This window comes from Trematomus bernacchii, unplaced genomic scaffold (assembly GCF_902827165.1).
Source record: "Trematomus bernacchii unplaced genomic scaffold, fTreBer1.1, whole genome shotgun sequence".
Classification (NCBI taxonomy): Eukaryota; Metazoa; Chordata; class Actinopteri; order Perciformes; family Nototheniidae; genus Trematomus; species Trematomus bernacchii.
In genome coordinates this window covers 989422-1005924 of record NW_022987616.1, presented here as the reverse complement: position 1 = coordinate 1005924, position 16503 = coordinate 989422, and the positions used below count along the sequence as shown (strand labels likewise).

Sequence of the window (16503 nt, the reverse complement as noted above, 5' to 3'; positions counted from 1 at the left end):
ACAGCAGTTTGCTCAAGAACATCCAGCAATAAAATCAGTTTACAAGGAACTACTAAACTGCAACCGAACCCAGCACAGTTGTTTGTGTCCCAGAAAAGAGGCTTTTTTAACTGCAGCCACTTTTCCCAGCATTCATCTCTTCAATGTGCATAGTACAGTACTGTCATTTGAAGATGCTCAGCTAATTAGCGTCCAACGTATTCGAGTAAATGACTGCTAAATAAAAGTGCGTCACGACTACGTCAGCACGCGCAGAGTACGCCAGCTGTTGAGCTGACGGCTGTCCATGGTGCTGACGCAGCCGAAAGGCAGTGAGTAAAGCTTTTTATCAGGAAAGAATAATAAACAATAATTAATAACACATACCATTGTTTTGTTATCCACAGTACTGGAAGGTAGCTTTATAAATGGCTTATATGTGTTGCATATTTGCTATATGAAATATATTAGTATTTTGTCAATTCAAATATGGAAATGTATGCTAGCAGTAAAAATGCATCCTTGTCTATGTTTGTCTTAATTTATATTGTTTTAATATGGCTGTAATGGGCGGCAGGACCTCGTGGCGCAACGGTAGCGCGTCTGACTCCAGATCAGAAGGTTGCGTGTTCAAATCACGTCGAGGTCAGTCCTTTTCATCCACAGTATCCTGAATGTAAGGACCATCCTGTTTGTGTTTAAGGGCAGTGCAACAAGAACTTGTATACTCGCAGTAACATAAAAGCATATCAAAACATCGTATGTATGATGTACATTCTCAAAGGGTTTTTAATTTAACTTTATAGCTTACTTATTTTTTAGACTGTCATAATGTCATTTGAATTAGGTTGCATACCACATTACGTGTTGACATTAACAATGCATCTAACAAAGCACAGGATCTGATCTATAGATGTACAGAAACTGAACATGCCAGTGAATGTGATTGTCATGTCTCAGTTTTTATGAATAAAGGACAGTTCCTCTGACCCTGACGTGATTTGAACACGCAGCCTTCTGATCTGGAGTCAGACGCGCTACCGTTGCGCCACAAGGTCATACAAAGTTGTATATTTGGTGTCCTGGGAAAGTCACAGTTGTTAAAGTTAGAGCACTGCACAATCCACACTCTGACTCTGTGACATGAGTGTGAGTGTGAAGAATGATGAGATAAAAAAAGCAAAAGGCAAACAGCATACAGGTATGGCAGGATGTATCCACTATGGCCCAGTTTTTGTATTTGGGAATGTGTTTTTGATGCATTATGGTTATCCTTTCCTAATAAATCTAACTATCTGTCTGATCATTAGGAGATGGAGCAGATGAGGAGCACAACATGTATTTACAAGCAGCTATAGTGAGAATCATGAAGGCCCAACACTACCGCTCATCCGGGAGGTAGGTGGATGTTCTCACCATTCAAAACTTTTGATTGATTTCTTAATATTTAGGTTGCATGATACAACATGAAGCGTAGGATTTACTACGTGTTTTTTTCCAATGCATCCAACAAAGCACATAACCTGTCAGATCTACAGGTATTGGAAGGGACCAGACTGTCATTGTCACATCTCACAAACTAAAGGTTATTTCCATTGACCCTGACGTGATTTGAACACGCAGCCTTCTGATCTGGAGTCAGACGCGCTACCGTTGCGCCACAAGGTCATACAAAGCTAATTTTTTGGTCTCGTGTGAAACTCACAGTTGTTAGTTTACTTTAGAGCAAAAATCTGCATTCATGTACGGAAGGATGTATCCACTACAAGGCCCAAGGTTTTATATTTGCCTGTTTGTGAATATTTAGTAAAATGTCAGATTATTGCCACTAAAATCAGCCTTAAAAGAAAGAGTAGGAACCAGCTATGACTAACAGCAGTACTTAAAGCAAAAGTTGAAATATGTAGATTTCTTTAAATAATCAGATGTCAACTCACAGTATCCAACATTTTGCATTTTCATCAGGCTATACGCATAGAAACACTTCTGCAAAACGCATAGTTATATATAGAGTCATAGATTTCAGTTGGGATTATTTATATAATACGTATCAAATGCAAACCTAGAAGTTTTCATGTTAATCATACTTGTTGTTGGGCTACATGGGTGATCAAAAGAGTTGCAATACAGAAAGTGTATGCAAAACAGCAGCAGGCAGAGTTTGCAAATCCAGGAAATCAGAGAGCTAACACCATTCTGTGTGTTCACAGTGTACTCTAGGCCCAATCCCCATAAACACTGCAATTACAGGCTTTACACTTAATCCAAACAAAGAAGATTCCTGGAGAGAAGACAAGGTGTATTACTTTGAAGAGCCTGCAGAGGGGGCACAATTACCGTACGGTTCAGCAGTGAAACTACTTTAAAAGACCCTGATGTTTATTTTGAGGGTTAGTAGCTTAAGGTCTTAGTAAAATGTTTTGCATAACATAGGGTTATATTGCTTTGAGCTATAAGCAATGTAATAACAATTGAAGGTGCTTTGGTAGTAGTTGCTAATGTGTGTTATCAGGGAAACTTTTCAGGGGAAAATACATGCCTTAGCTTGCATCAGACTGCAATGATGGCAGAGATGTGATTTAAGTAATGTTAGACACTGTTTACTGTGAGTTTTATCACACATCTGTAGTGTCTTTCAAGTCAATTGGCATGAACTGAAGCCAACATAAACTAATAACTGCATCTTCATGTGCAGACTCACATGGAGCCGTCTGCTGAGGAGTTGTGCAACAATTAAACAATGACTGATGCAATAATGGTGAGGAGATAGAAAACAAAACACTGGCTTTAGCCTTCTCAGAAGCATCAAATCATGATTTGACAGGCATGGCTATTTTGCAAAGTGGGAACACAACATTAAAACACTCAGAAATGTGTAAATGTCAGCCTAAAATTAGTTGAAAGTTGGGAAAAAATACAATGGATACAGTGGGATTGAGTAGTTTGTGTTAATCTGTAGATTTATTTTGCAATGTAATGTTAATTTAACACAGTATCATGCTACTGAAAACCAAAATCAACCTGCTTTTCCTTCAAAGACAAAGTACCGTTAATGTATTTGATGATAAAACCTGGCCTTAAAAGGGATAATTAAAGTGAACAGTAATTCTGATTTCAGGCTGTGATGATGACTTAGATGATATCTCTATTATTAGCCAAAGTTCTGTGTAACTACAACTACAATTTGTCTACTCTTTTTCTTATTTGTACTTGATGTTCTCTCTTGTTAATGTCCTTGACATGCAGGTTATTGCATCACATGTAGCAGGTAATGGGGAGGAGCCATGATACACAATAAATGTGACTGTCCTTATAAAGAATATCTTCCTCTCAGTTTATGGCCAAGTCCCCACATTCACTCATTTTACATTCATCAATAAAAGGTGGAAGGTGGAGTTAGAAGGCCCTGATAGAGGTAGAGGAAGGATGTAGTAAATTACACCTCTATGAATGTGTACATTGTGATTTTTTGGTGGTGAGGTACAACTCTGATGATGGAGTGATGTGTCAGGAATGTCCTCCATCACTCTCAGGATCATGTTGGAGCACGTATGCTGTGGAAGTCACACCCTCACTGTCAGCTGACAAATACAGCACACAAACACACACACACACGCACACACACACACACACACACACACACACACACACACACACACACACACACACACACACACACACACACACACACACACACACACACACACACACACACACACACACACACACACACACACACACACACACACACACACACACACACACACACACACGCACACACAGAAACGCATTGTTTACTTTATGTGCTGATGCTTGCCTCTCTGCATAGGACAATTCTGTAAATGTGGAGAAGATGAAGTTAGGCACCGCTCAATACTAAGATAATATAAGAAAACAATTTCCACCTAGTGTTATAAAGTAAGTAATTTTTTGAGCCAATAACAAGGCTCACACTGCTGCCATGGCATGGTGCAATTTATTTTTAGATCAAAATGTTACTAGGAATGTAAGTTACTTTCCTTGTTACATTTCTGTAATTCCTTCAACCAGTAAACAGGCTCACATATTTGCCATGACATACTTCACTTATTTTCAGGTCTGCTTATAATATCCTAACAACTGCAGAGAAAATCACAGGCTCTTCTTTTACCTCTCTTTCATCCAGTACTATAAATTACATATTTAAATTCAAAACAACCTTCACAGCGGGTCCTGGGCCCCAGTGAAACTCTTCATTTCCACCATAGTCTCCTCCTCCATGCATTCCTGATGTGCAGTGGACAAACTACAATGCAGGCCCGGGAATCATTTAACCATAGCAGTTTCGGATAAATAACTGAATTGTTAATTTAGGAAACTTATTATTGTCCTATATAAGAAACTCTCAAATATATCAGATTCATTCAGCAACTGGTATCTTACCATTTATTTGAGTTAACATAAAAAACACTGAGGGTTTGTGTGTTGGTTTTAACAAAATATCCATTTAGGTCATCAAACTCTCCTTTGTTGCTCTTTTTGGTGAGTGTTTTTCTTATTTTTGTCAGTAGAGGGAGTATGATACACATGTGCAAGGGAAGAGAGAGGTTGTCAACATCGAGTGACACGAGTATATCAGGTTGAAAGAGTTCTTCTTTTTGAGGCTTACCAGTAATATCATATTTCACTATAAGGCAATACACCAATAAGTTCCTACCGTTTGACCCTGACGTGATTTGAACACGCAACCTTCTGATCTGGAGTCAGACGCGCTACCGTTGCGCCACAGAGTCAGGATGATGGAGGAAGTGGCATTTTGCATCGCATTTTTGTATCCAGCAGTGACTCCTGGGATAAAAAAGCAAATTGAAGACACATCATTAGGTTATATGTGTTAGCTTGAGAGCAAGAAGCGAGGGTATTAATGCAGACAGATTTTGAGCAGTGATAATATAGTTTTGAAAAGAGGTTGTCCCTATTGCACTGGTGTTCATGTTCACTCAATTGGACTACATGAGAACATAAAGAGTAAGAGCTGCAGGGAATGAGTGAAGCGCAGAAAGGTTGCAGCTTTTATCAGTGAATTGGGTCATATTGTAGATCCAGCCTTAGGCTTATCTCTCCTTTTGCACTGCAGTTCAATAATTTAGTCATAACATTAATATATGCTTTGCTATCAGTGGCATAAGTGCAGGTCTCAGCAGCTTCATCTGAGAATATGACTCCTATAACTTATTCTGCTAGAGAGTTAAGCTCATTTGTCTCATTCATTCAAACTCAACATCAGTGTGTATGTCCAACACCCAGGCAACACAGATAGATCAAAACGAAGTGTGATAACAAGCGTAATACTTGTTGCAATAGATCTGCAGTAATTGCTCTGAGTTGGAGCCCAAAGGGTTTCCCATATTTACCTAACCATAAACTCACAGATCTGCATCTGATAAGATAGTGTTTGACATCACAGGAATCCCAAATGAAATGCTTATAAAAGGTAGATATAAGCATCAGGACTGATCTGTCTTTTATAGTGTCATGTGCTTTGATAGTAGGCTATACCAACTAAGCATGCAACTTGCCGGGCCCCAGTCCCTTACAGATCCCAATGACCCCAGGTTGCACATTTTTTCGAGAACATGATTTCAAACTCACTGTAATATAAGGAACACTACTAAAAAAAGCTTAATGGTTGTCTTTTTGGCACAAAATGGGTTGGAGAAATGTGTGTTAGGGGACCCTTTTGCAGGTTAATCCAGCCCTAGCCACATTAATTTTAAGGACCCCATAATTCTCTGGCTCTCACATTTGAATTAAAGTCACCAACACAACTAAACATAAAAAGGTGGTTTAATGCAGTCAAAGTGGCTATTAATCATGAAATCAACAACAATAGGTTCCTAATCTCTCTATTGTATACGATTTCCATATTATACCAGTGGAATTTTTTTTTGCAAATCCAAGTGTTACGCAACCTTTTATGATAAAAAAGCAAGTAATTGGACTTTCGATGGGTTTGCCTCCAACCTGCATTGTGTTGGCTGCTGCTGGAAACATTCTTAGAGCCTGCTCTGACATGTGGGCGCGCGCTCGCAGTGTCAGTGCAGTGGTGCGCTCTGGCTGGATTGTTGGGAACTTTGTGCAAGTGAGTCAACACGGCACACAGGGAGGACGCCACCCAGCCCCGCCGCTGGATCTACTGCTGGGCTTCTCGGAGGAGGACACAAAGACAACTACTTTTCGACTTCTTCTCGACAACTGTGGATCTAGTTTTCGCGCACCGGGGATGTTTATTGTCGTCTTTACGCTGCTTTTTCCTCATTGGAATTAACGCAGCGGAAAATGAAAGTGACGGTGTGTTTCGGGAGGACCCGGGTGGTCGTTCCGTGTGGAGATGGGAATATAAAAGTCGAAAGCCTTATCGAACAAGCGGCTATGAGGTATAAGAAGGCGATCGCAAAGGTAAGCTCCTTTCCCACACAGCCCTGCCCCGGTGTGCTGTTGTAGCACGCTGTATCAACACCGGAGCCTCAACATGGCGCTTTCCACGGGCTAAGGAAGAGACAGGAGGTGGGCAGAGGAGAGCCAGCGGCTGTCCCTTTAGAATCGGAGCCAGTTGGGACCCCCAGGGGGGCCCTTGTGGAAACAAAGTGGGAAGCTTGTCATTGTTATCACAAAGGAGATGACAAATCGTGATTACTTTATTCGTGGTAGTTCACTGTTTCCTCCACAAGGAATCAAAAAGTTGTGAAGCTAAAGAGCTCTCTTTCTGGTCTCTTGTGTGTCTGTTTGGTTGGCCATCCAAAACGTTCAGGAAACACTGGAAATGTTCCCTTTTAGTTGTGTTGGCAGGGATGTGAGTTCATACAGTGGAGCAATGAGGATGGAATGGAACCAAAATAACCCGCGGTTTGTGTGTAACTGTGCCAAAGTGAAAGCAGTACTACTGCTTTTTAGAATGGCACAGTAAAGGCGTGTGTGCAACCAGACAAAAATAAATACTATATGTTTTAACACATAGTCTTAACTGTCTACTACACACATTATCCAAGGACTATTAGATTGCAATTTACTATAGTGTAGTTCCACTGTTAGACACTACACTCACATGTGTGCATTTGTGTCTCTCTACCAACACAGTTAATCACTTTTATGTAAAACATGGTAATAGGCCAATGGAGTAACCACCATGTGTATTGATAGTGTAACATGGCTTTGCACTCATTACTCTTTGCAATTACAAAAAAGTTCATTCAAGTTTCATCTCTTAAATGACGTGTGAAACCCCTGTGCCACATTTGAATCACCCGGCTAGGACCCATGATTACTTTCCCTTTGTGGGATTTTAGTGGCTGCCCATTCAATGACTAATGAATGAATTAAAGCTTGGTAGGCTACTGGTCCCAAGGTTAGTGACAGCATTTTCCTCTTTGCCAGTCAGTGGTATAACCATTGGAGTCATGTTAATGCTGTTTTAACTTTGTAAAACCTTAAATAATAGACTATTTAGATGGAACTTGCTTGTGTAATGAGCAATATACACGTTCTTCCCTCTGGTATACGCTCACGTCACACCTGTACACTCAGCTCCATAGTGACAGATGAAATACTTTCAACTTCCTGGATGGCCTCGGTAGTAGATTTCACAACTGATGGCAAACAGTGACGAAGTTGGTCAACATCAACACCCATTCTTAAAGAGCACTTCCTCCTATACACACTAGGAATCGCATTCCCACACACACACATTTGCTCCTCTGTTTACCAGTGCTTGATGATTTCCCTTGGTTCAGCAGAATGGAGGCGACTGGCCCATTGATCCATGCAGTGGCACTGTAAATGTAGATGTGTAGTCTTCCCCTCTGGAGAACACTTGGCGCTGGGTCAACAATAAAACGTAACACAGACCAGCCGAGACCTTTGGACTACATGAAGATGCAATCGCACATAGGTCACTTCAGTTGTATAATCTTCCTGCAGCTGACAGCAACACAGCATTGCTTTAACACTTAACTATGGCTGCTTTTTCAATGCAACAAAAATCACAAGCGTTGTGTACTTTTGCCATAAAAACAGAACATAAAACATGCATAATTCATCCAAGACAGCAGTAAGGTTGGTTGATTCAGCTTTAGCATGAAGGACAGAGGAACACATGAAAAGAGAAAGAGGCATCTGTCACATTTTCAGAAGCCTTTGATTGCAAAAGCCCATTCTGCAACTGAAGAGTGCTTCAGAACAAGTGGCACACAGAAGTGTAGGCAGTACTGGTGCATGTGTGGGAAATTGGTGGCAGGATAGAATTGCTATGGAGATCTGAAGGCCTTGTTGAATGCAGCAATATGTTCTTAGATTGTTTTAATAAGGGAAGGACCATGACATTTTATAAATGTAGATTTTGTGTCTTGAAATAGGTCTGCACCTAAGTTACATTAAACCTAACCAAAGTCCACCACAGTTCAGTTGAACCGCATCAAACAGGTTAGCTGTAAAAGCAATTGGAGAGGAAATCAGGATGAAATTCTTTTGTTGCTGTCATAACATCGCAATTATGTCTTGATTTATCTGGAGAAAAACTGATTAGAGAAACACTTCCCACACTTCCTGCTTTACATTACCTCTTCAAAAAATACTTCATGTCCGCCTCTTCTTTACCTTTCTCCTATATAGAGTGCCACAGTGACGCGTCCTCTCCACATGTCTACCCTACTTTTATAATTTTCTAATCATAAACCTATCGATCATAAATCTATCGATTAGATTTATGATTCGAAAATTATAAAAGTAGGGTAGACATGTGGAGATTATCCGACTGAACAAAACGTGATCCATCTCTTAAATGTGTGTCAACCACAGACCTTATTTCGAGCTATTTTCCAAAATCCTATGGAGAAATTGCATTGCTTTTTTGTCGAAGGAACCCATGCGCAGCTTACTTCCGTGTTTTAGGACGCGTCACTGTGGCACTCTATACTCGCCTCTGAGTACATTCTGCCTGGTGCTTATGTCCTTATCTACCCCTTCATTAAGTATGAATCATCTCAGGTTGCAAAGATATATGTCACATGTATTGCTGTGGCAATTATGTGATACTTAGTTGGCTGTAATATCAGTGATCTGTGACATTAGAAGTATTGTCTGCTCTGAATCAGCTGTGTTATCACAAGCTGTGCCGGTGTACCTGATCTCCTCTGGGGACGCTGAGGCCTTTTGTCACAGTCTGAGTGGGGCCAGGAAGCACACATCAATTATCCACTCAAGCACCATTAACTCCAGAGTCAATCTGGTCTACAGTGTGCACAGTCATGAAGGATTAATGCTAAATTGCTTTTCAAGCTTCTCATCCTGATGTGCTTCTCCCAAGACTGTTGTTTTCAGCACATTGCCAGTCAAGTGTTTACCACATTTTCAGCCATGTAAGCTAAACCAATATGAGGATGTTATTTTGTGTGCTTTCCCTTTGGCATACATGGATGAGACAGGGAGGTTCAGATCTTAACTGATCCTCTAACTGTCTGGTTTCACATCTGGCACACCGTCGGAGACATAAAACTAAAGAATACTCAAACATTCTGTCTCTGGATCCATAATTTGTGGCTCTTTGAAGAGCTGCATCTCTAGATCTTATTTGTCTCCTATACTTTCCCACAGTTACTCCACCTAAATGGAGGCTTAGGCCTTAAAGCACATAATTAGCTTTTTTTCCTCAAAAAATTCCACAAATTCAGGATTGCAGACATGTCACAGCAAAGTCAAGTTGTTAAAATAAACAGTTGCAGAATATCCTTAGGGGAGATGGCTAAACAAACACAAAGTCCCATATTTCTATACTGCTCCTTTTTAATGATATGCTTCATATAGGCTAACTGCAGCATATGATGAGCATGTGTCCTGTGGTTCAAGGACGTACAAGACAAGTCTGATATCCTCGTGGATTCATCTTCTTATTATAGACACATGCATTTCCAAACATTTGGACTACCTATGTTGTAAATGTATTATCTTTTCAATTTACACACGGCATCTATTGCACGTCTGTCCGTCCTGGGAGAGGGATCCCTCCTCTGTTGCTCTCCCTGAGGTTTCTCCCATTTTTCCCCGTTGAACTGTGGGGTTTCATTGGAAGTTTTTCCTTGTACGATGCGAGGGTCCAAGGACAGAGGGTGTCGTATTGTCATACTGATATTCTGTACAAACTGTGAAGTCCACTGAGACAAATGTAACATTTGTGATATTGGGCTATATAAATAAACATTGATTGATTGATTGAAGTCTCTGATGTAATGATGTTTTTATCTTTATAGCACAAACAGATGCATGTGACATCAAGGAAAACATGGTGAAAGGCTAGTGGTTGACCTAAAGTGACTTTTTGGCAATAACTGTGAAATATTGGCAATAACTGTTCAAATAAAGTAGGTATTATTTGATTTACCATGAATAAATGTATTGATCAAACATCCACTGGGATTCCATGTAGAAATGGGTTGATGAATATGTTCTTATAATATCTTATGATGATTGTTATGAGGCATTATCTATTTACAAGTGAGTATGACTAGACTTATACAGAGCTTTAAGCAGATTAAAATGCAATTTAAGTATGTTAATCATGCATTATAGTCATGGGTGCCATAGAGAGTGTTACTGTCAAATGTTTTGAGCCCTTATGAGAACCAGATGGCAGCATCATACACAACAGGAATTGATTTATTGGCTGAGGGGTGTTGACCAATAAATAATCAGTACATGTTTTTGTACGGCTTCTTGGAAGGACAACATGAACACACTGACTTGACACCTAGCAGGCTGTCTGTTGCTGACCCATTTCCCAAGGCTCCTTGTCAGATCAAAGCAAATTGGCTGTTGAGTTACTTTTAGTTCTGCTGATGAGAAACAAACACAGTGTTGGAAAGTCAGACCCTTTAGCAATGTTTGAGAACTCAGGATATACGCTCTTCTGCTGCAGGGCAACATTATACAACTCAGCATTTGTGTGGGACACAAGCACCAAAGTGTTGTTGATTGAGTGAAAAATAGGACACCCTCCAACATATATTTGTTTTTGTCCGGGCATTTTCACAAAAGGAATAATGTTGCCATGTAGACAGTTTTAACTGTCCAAAATAGTGAATTGCTTCCAAATAAAACACCACTTCTCTCCTCTGCCTGCACTAAAACTATAGTTTTGAATCTTCATCTATGCTCAGGTAACAGCCATCTTTGATGCACTGAGAGAAAGAGGGAAGTGGCAATGAAAGGGTTGTCACTGCTCATTAGCTCACTACACTCAGTGGCTCAGTGCTTATGTAATGGAGAGGAGCTGCTGTATATGAGCAGGATTATTACAATAGTTGAAGGTAATTGGGGTATTATCATGTGAGTGGAGAGTACAAGGCGGAGCTGTATATCTTCTGTAGGATGATGGGATGTATTGTGATTGATGTTAACTGAGCAGGAGTAGGTCGGTTCATCTGTGGTCAAGCAGCAGAGATTTTTTAAGAGCTCATCTCTACCACAGCCGGGAACAAAGTAGGGAAAGAATAATGTGGACTCAATAACCTCTCTAGTTGTGATCTCCACTGGCTTTCCTTCAGTTTCCTATCCTTTGTTTTTTTCCGCCTCTTGTATATTCATCTTTCTTTCTTCCTTTCTTCTTCCAGCCGACTGGGCAGTGTCCTTGTTTCGTGCTAACTCCTTCCAGGGGAATTGTTGCCAGCCAGTCTATGACTTAAACATCTCACACCCACTGCTCCAATATCACGAGTTGAAGTTTGCCCAAGCAGCCGGAAATGTATTTAGTACTCCTGGCCTGCACGGTACCCCCTTCAGTTTGTCTACTGAGATCAAAGACAGTGGTTTACTCAACCTTTAGCATGTTCTTTAAAACTAGCATGTTCGAAATCCAAATGTATGTGCTTTATGCAATGTCAAAAATCTGCAGCAACATGTACTGTACTGTTCGCATGATAGAGATTACACAATGCAAATAGCCTGTAATTTCACATAGAGGCTGCTAACAGCCTGTTTATTGTAGTACAGTGGTGACAGTAAATAGAGGAGCAGACTGGTAGTTAAATACTGGTCTAAAAGAGATCTTGAAGTTCTAATTCAAAATAAGTATAGTTCAACATTGGAGAAAAATATGCAGCGCAGTCTATAAGTAGCCGAACAGTGACGTGTATCTTTTTGTTATTTTTATGCTCGACGAAGCAAATATACAGAGACTATGAGGTGGAAGTGGCCTGACTGGTTTTTGGATGACAGTATTTTCATTCATGTTGGATAAAAAGAGAAGGGCTGTTGGACAGTGAAGCACAATGATCATAAGCATAAAGGGGATGTGTTAAATGGCCAGATATTGAGATATTCTTGACTGTTGAAGTAAGCCACTTGACCTCTAAATAAGCAAGAAGTAGTTTCTGGCTGCCCGACAGAGCAATATATCAAGTGTCTGATATCTGTGGGTTGTCTCTGCAAAGGACTTGTAACCAAATATGACATTGTTTTAAAGTGTGTTTCATTAATTTGAATTTTGGCCAACATTTACCAAAATTGTTTACATGTAACGCCCGTCCCATGTAACTTACTTACTTATTGAGACAAATAAATGCCTGAATTATAGCTGAAAGTGGCTTGGTTTGGTTCTTCCAGGTTCTTCAGACTTAGGTCGACACACATGAATGGTTTTGCTTTGGGTCAATGTAGAGGTGGATTTGAAAGAATTTCTGTACAACCTGTCTGGCTGAACGACTGTCTGGCGAGCTTTCCTACTCACATGGACAGCCCCAAGGACAATGACACCACACTGAGGTTCTTATCTTTCTCAAACAGATGACTTTAGGGCTTCCCTGCTGGCTAGCTTTCATCTCAGGTGCTGATATATGGTATGTTTGCATACAAGGACTTGTGACTACAGAGATCAAAACATCCGCTATACTCTGGATGCTGAACTTGAGTGCGTGTCTTTGCTGGCTAAACACAGCATTGCAAGCCGGCCACATGTCATTATGGTAACTGCCAAAGTCTGAATATGTCATAGCCATGCCAAGCCATTGCGTGATCGGTTTCCCAGCAACATATAGCAGTGTTGGGTCATTCAGGGTCAGTTTCTGTTGTCACTGCTGATGTGGTTTGTGTAGTTGATTTTTTGGTATGCTGTGTTTATCCACTGCCCTTGGAGCTAAATAATAGAAATTCCTCTTGTTGTCAAAACATCTACATATTAAGCAGGGATAATACACCGTGGGGCAATAAGTTCATGGTTAATTAGTGTGTATTTAGGCTATTTAGGCATATGATTGATTGTTTTTTCTTTCAGAGATAACGTGGCTCCCTTCAGACATAGTTCTTGTTGGTTTGACCATGCTGACATATCAAACACAAGGTCCAGATAGCTTCTAGTTTGTGTTTCTTCTATCCCAGCCACAGCCTTGTAATGGTCCTTTTTGTTATCTTAACCCACTGGTTAAGATAATCCGGCTAATCATTAGCCTGAACGGTTAGAAGCAAAACAATGGCAGCAACTTACTGCACTTGATGTCGCATGACTTAGCCCTGCTTTTGTCGTGTAAGGCTTGTCTTTATAGATTCAGGAATGTTAGACTTAGAGATGTTATTGAGAGGTTCCAAAATGCCCTTGCTTTTTAATATGTGTATTCAATAACTGTTGGTGTGCCAATGATTGTTGCAGCTGCCTACATTGTCATAAGAAAAGTCTGTTTGAGCCCAACATGATTTCAACCCCCAAACTTCTGATCTGAAGGCACGCACACGCACACGCACACGCACACGCACACGCACGCGCACGCGCACGCACACGCACACGCACACTCACACGCACACGCACACTCACACATTGTGCCACATGGTCGCAGTCGTAGCTCTAACGCTTCTGTTTGTTATCACAGATTAGTCATCAGAAGATAATGGGTTTGCTTTGGGAAAGGTTAGCATTAAGCTCCTTTCATGTAATTCTGGTGACCTGGCTGGTAGCTGATGGGTCACATTTGGGAGGAATTAGTTTCACCACAGCCAATGAGACACAGTTGAACATGGCAGAAAGGGTGGTAATCTTTTGTTACACGAAACCCTCCTGCAGTTTATGGTTTTAGAGAAGCTGCTCATCAGAGGCGTTGTTTCTTTGGCCATATTTCTATTGCATTGCTGCATTTGAAAAGATAATTTTGTTTTTTAAATATTTTGTCGGGCAAGTTGCTGCAGGACTGTTAATGGAGAGCTGAGAAAATATAAATCCACTTCTCTCAGTACTGTCGAACCACCCTCTCTACATTCTGATGTGTTTGCATTGGCAATATACCTTCATAAAGAAACATTTACACATTGTTTAGCTTCTGTTATCATTGGATTTAGTTGGAAGATGGACTACATAACCTATATTGTTTTTGTAAATATAGTCAAATGGAAAGTATGAGCAAGGTGACAAGCTGTTAAAAGAAATGTATTTCAAGCAGAAAGGGCCAATATTATACTTGCTAATGCTGCTAAGATGGAAAAGCACTTTCAACTACCCGAACACGTTCTTAAAAGCTGTCCTGACAGCTTCCACTGTCTACACTTTGCACGTCTTAACATGGGGCCGCCCTGTTTCTGCTCTTAAAATACACACAGAAATTACTTGCCCATTCAATTATGGTATACAGTAGGCTGCTGTAACTCCACTTTTTCTCAGGACAAGCTTCCCAAACTTTGCTTTGTGAATCGGAGAAGCTTTTCCCAAGCTTTTATAGATTAAAGTTAGAATTATACAATCTTTTCTCAGAGGCAGAGCTGCTCTGGAGGCAGAATTAATCCAATCGGTTTACTTCAACTTCAATAGGAGAAGGCAGCCAAGGAAACACAGCTTTGTTGTCTGGCAAACTTAAATGGTATGGGAAAATAAGAATATTTTTGTATAGGGTCAGTTAGGGTAACTGGTCAGTTTGGCTTTAATTATTCTCTGCCAGAAAATAAATAACACTCTTTCTTCATCAACATCTAACTCAACAACCAAGAATATTTCTGCTCTCAAAGCAGTATGCCTGTTTGAAGAAAAAACACACTCCAACTTACCCTTGTTTTAAGAGCTGTAGGACAATGGTTTGATGGTTCATATGACATGCTTGATTGATCACTGTGTCAAGGAAGTGGTTGGGTTTCCATTAACAACCCAAATGCTTCTTTCTGTATGGTGTTGAGTGTTGTACACATGTGTTTCACTTATCCATTAATAAGTATTGTTCCAAATAATAACATAGTTGGGTAATTGACAACGACAATATGTGGATTTATTTAATTCAGTAATTTGTATAAGACTTAATCAGAGTTTGTTTGTTTTGAGTACAGTAGCCTTCTGAAGAGCCTTGGGTTGCTCATCTTGTTTTTCTCATCCCACCTCTCAGTGAAATGACAATTCCTGCCTCCAGCTATATCCAACTGTGAGCAAGTTGTAGCAAAGGCCAACTATGTGGTTTGCGGTGTTTCGACATGCAGGCCACGCCAGGCTCTCTTGGGTGTGATCCGCTGTTTTGTCAACAGCTTATTTCGGTGGCCACGAAGATTGCAGTCAAAGTGAACTCATTACTGAAGCACAAGCATGGGGTGCTTGTCAAAGATTAAGATAAGACCTTTAAAAGATTGTCTTTCAGAGGAATCACCTGATAAATGTCTTATGTAGGCTTTTTTTCCCATCATGCATGAATGGGGAGATGTTCTGCAAAGACCCTTTCCTGTTATGATGTGTTATGATGAGTAGCTATGTGGTTTTTAGCACAAAATATGTATTTGTTGCTGCTATACTCTATTATTACACCTTCAATTATTGTTAATGGCTGTGTCTGTACAAAGAAAAGTGACACATTACAAAATGTGAATGTATGGTAATAAATCGCTAATAATTATTGGATCTTCCGTTAGCTGGTCAGATATAAGCACAGTTCATAGTAGGCCTACTTGTGTGTAGGTATAAAGGGCCTATATTAAATATTGCCGTTTTGTAAGAGACATTGTGAATGGGGAACATTAAGTGATTTAATGAGGAAAAATAAAAATAAAAATTCATTCGAAAAGCTTATTACTCCACATATATTGTTTTTATTCCTTTTTAAAATTAGACATTAAAATTAAATTATTTTTAAATTATCTTTTTCTTTCATGGCAAGAATGGCACAGGTGGAACTAATAACTTTAACGATGGGCCCATACCATTTAGCTCTTTCAGGGGACCATGACAGAGAACCATGCATGGGACCTGCCTCGACATCATGTTTCTTGCTGCAAAAAGGAATATATATATATATATTTTTTTGTGTTACTGGCCAGCAGACAAATGTAAGTCTATCATTTACTTTTCTTAGATATAGATACAGTTTTATCTGCAGGCTATCTGACTCTTTGCTAAGTGTTGACTTTCTTCCATAGCTAGCTAACCTAAATGCTAACGTTTTAGCTGTAAACTAGCTGCCTGTTAATGAGCTAAAAAGCTAATGCTACTCTGAGTCTTAGTTCGGGGATAACTTTTCGTGCGTTTTACACTGTAAACCACCTCTT

General features: G+C 40.0%; 1 protein-coding gene and 4 non-coding genes across 10 annotated transcripts in view; 2 read left to right on the top strand and 3 right to left on the bottom strand.

The window, feature by feature from the left end:
- Positions 1-556: 556 nt before the first annotated feature.
- On the top strand, positions 557-628 carry trnaw-cca. The gene has a single exon. It is a non-coding gene; the product is annotated as a tRNA-Trp (tRNA).
- A 337-nt stretch (positions 629-965) lies between these two features.
- trnaw-cca lies at positions 966-1037 on the bottom strand. Its single transcript has one exon. It is a non-coding gene; the product is annotated as a tRNA-Trp (tRNA).
- Positions 1038-1575: 538 nt separating this feature from the next.
- On the bottom strand, positions 1576-1647 carry trnaw-cca. Its single transcript has one exon. It is a non-coding gene; the product is annotated as a tRNA-Trp (tRNA).
- A 3032-nt stretch (positions 1648-4679) lies between these two features.
- trnaw-cca lies at positions 4680-4751 on the bottom strand. Its single transcript has one exon. It is a non-coding gene; the product is annotated as a tRNA-Trp (tRNA).
- Positions 4752-6026: 1275 nt separating this feature from the next.
- The window catches only part of LOC117483951 (partitioning defective 3 homolog), a 284671-nt gene continuing 274194 nt past the window's right edge, over positions 6027-16503 (top strand). For all 6 annotated transcript variants that reach the window (XM_034132308.1, XM_034132309.1, XM_034132305.1 and 3 more), the window contains exon 1: positions 6027-6417. In XM_034132308.1, the coding sequence (XP_033988199.1) occupies positions 6298-6417 (120 nt within the window). In that variant the 5' untranslated portion in view covers positions 6027-6297. The remainder of the gene's footprint in view (positions 6418-16503) is intronic.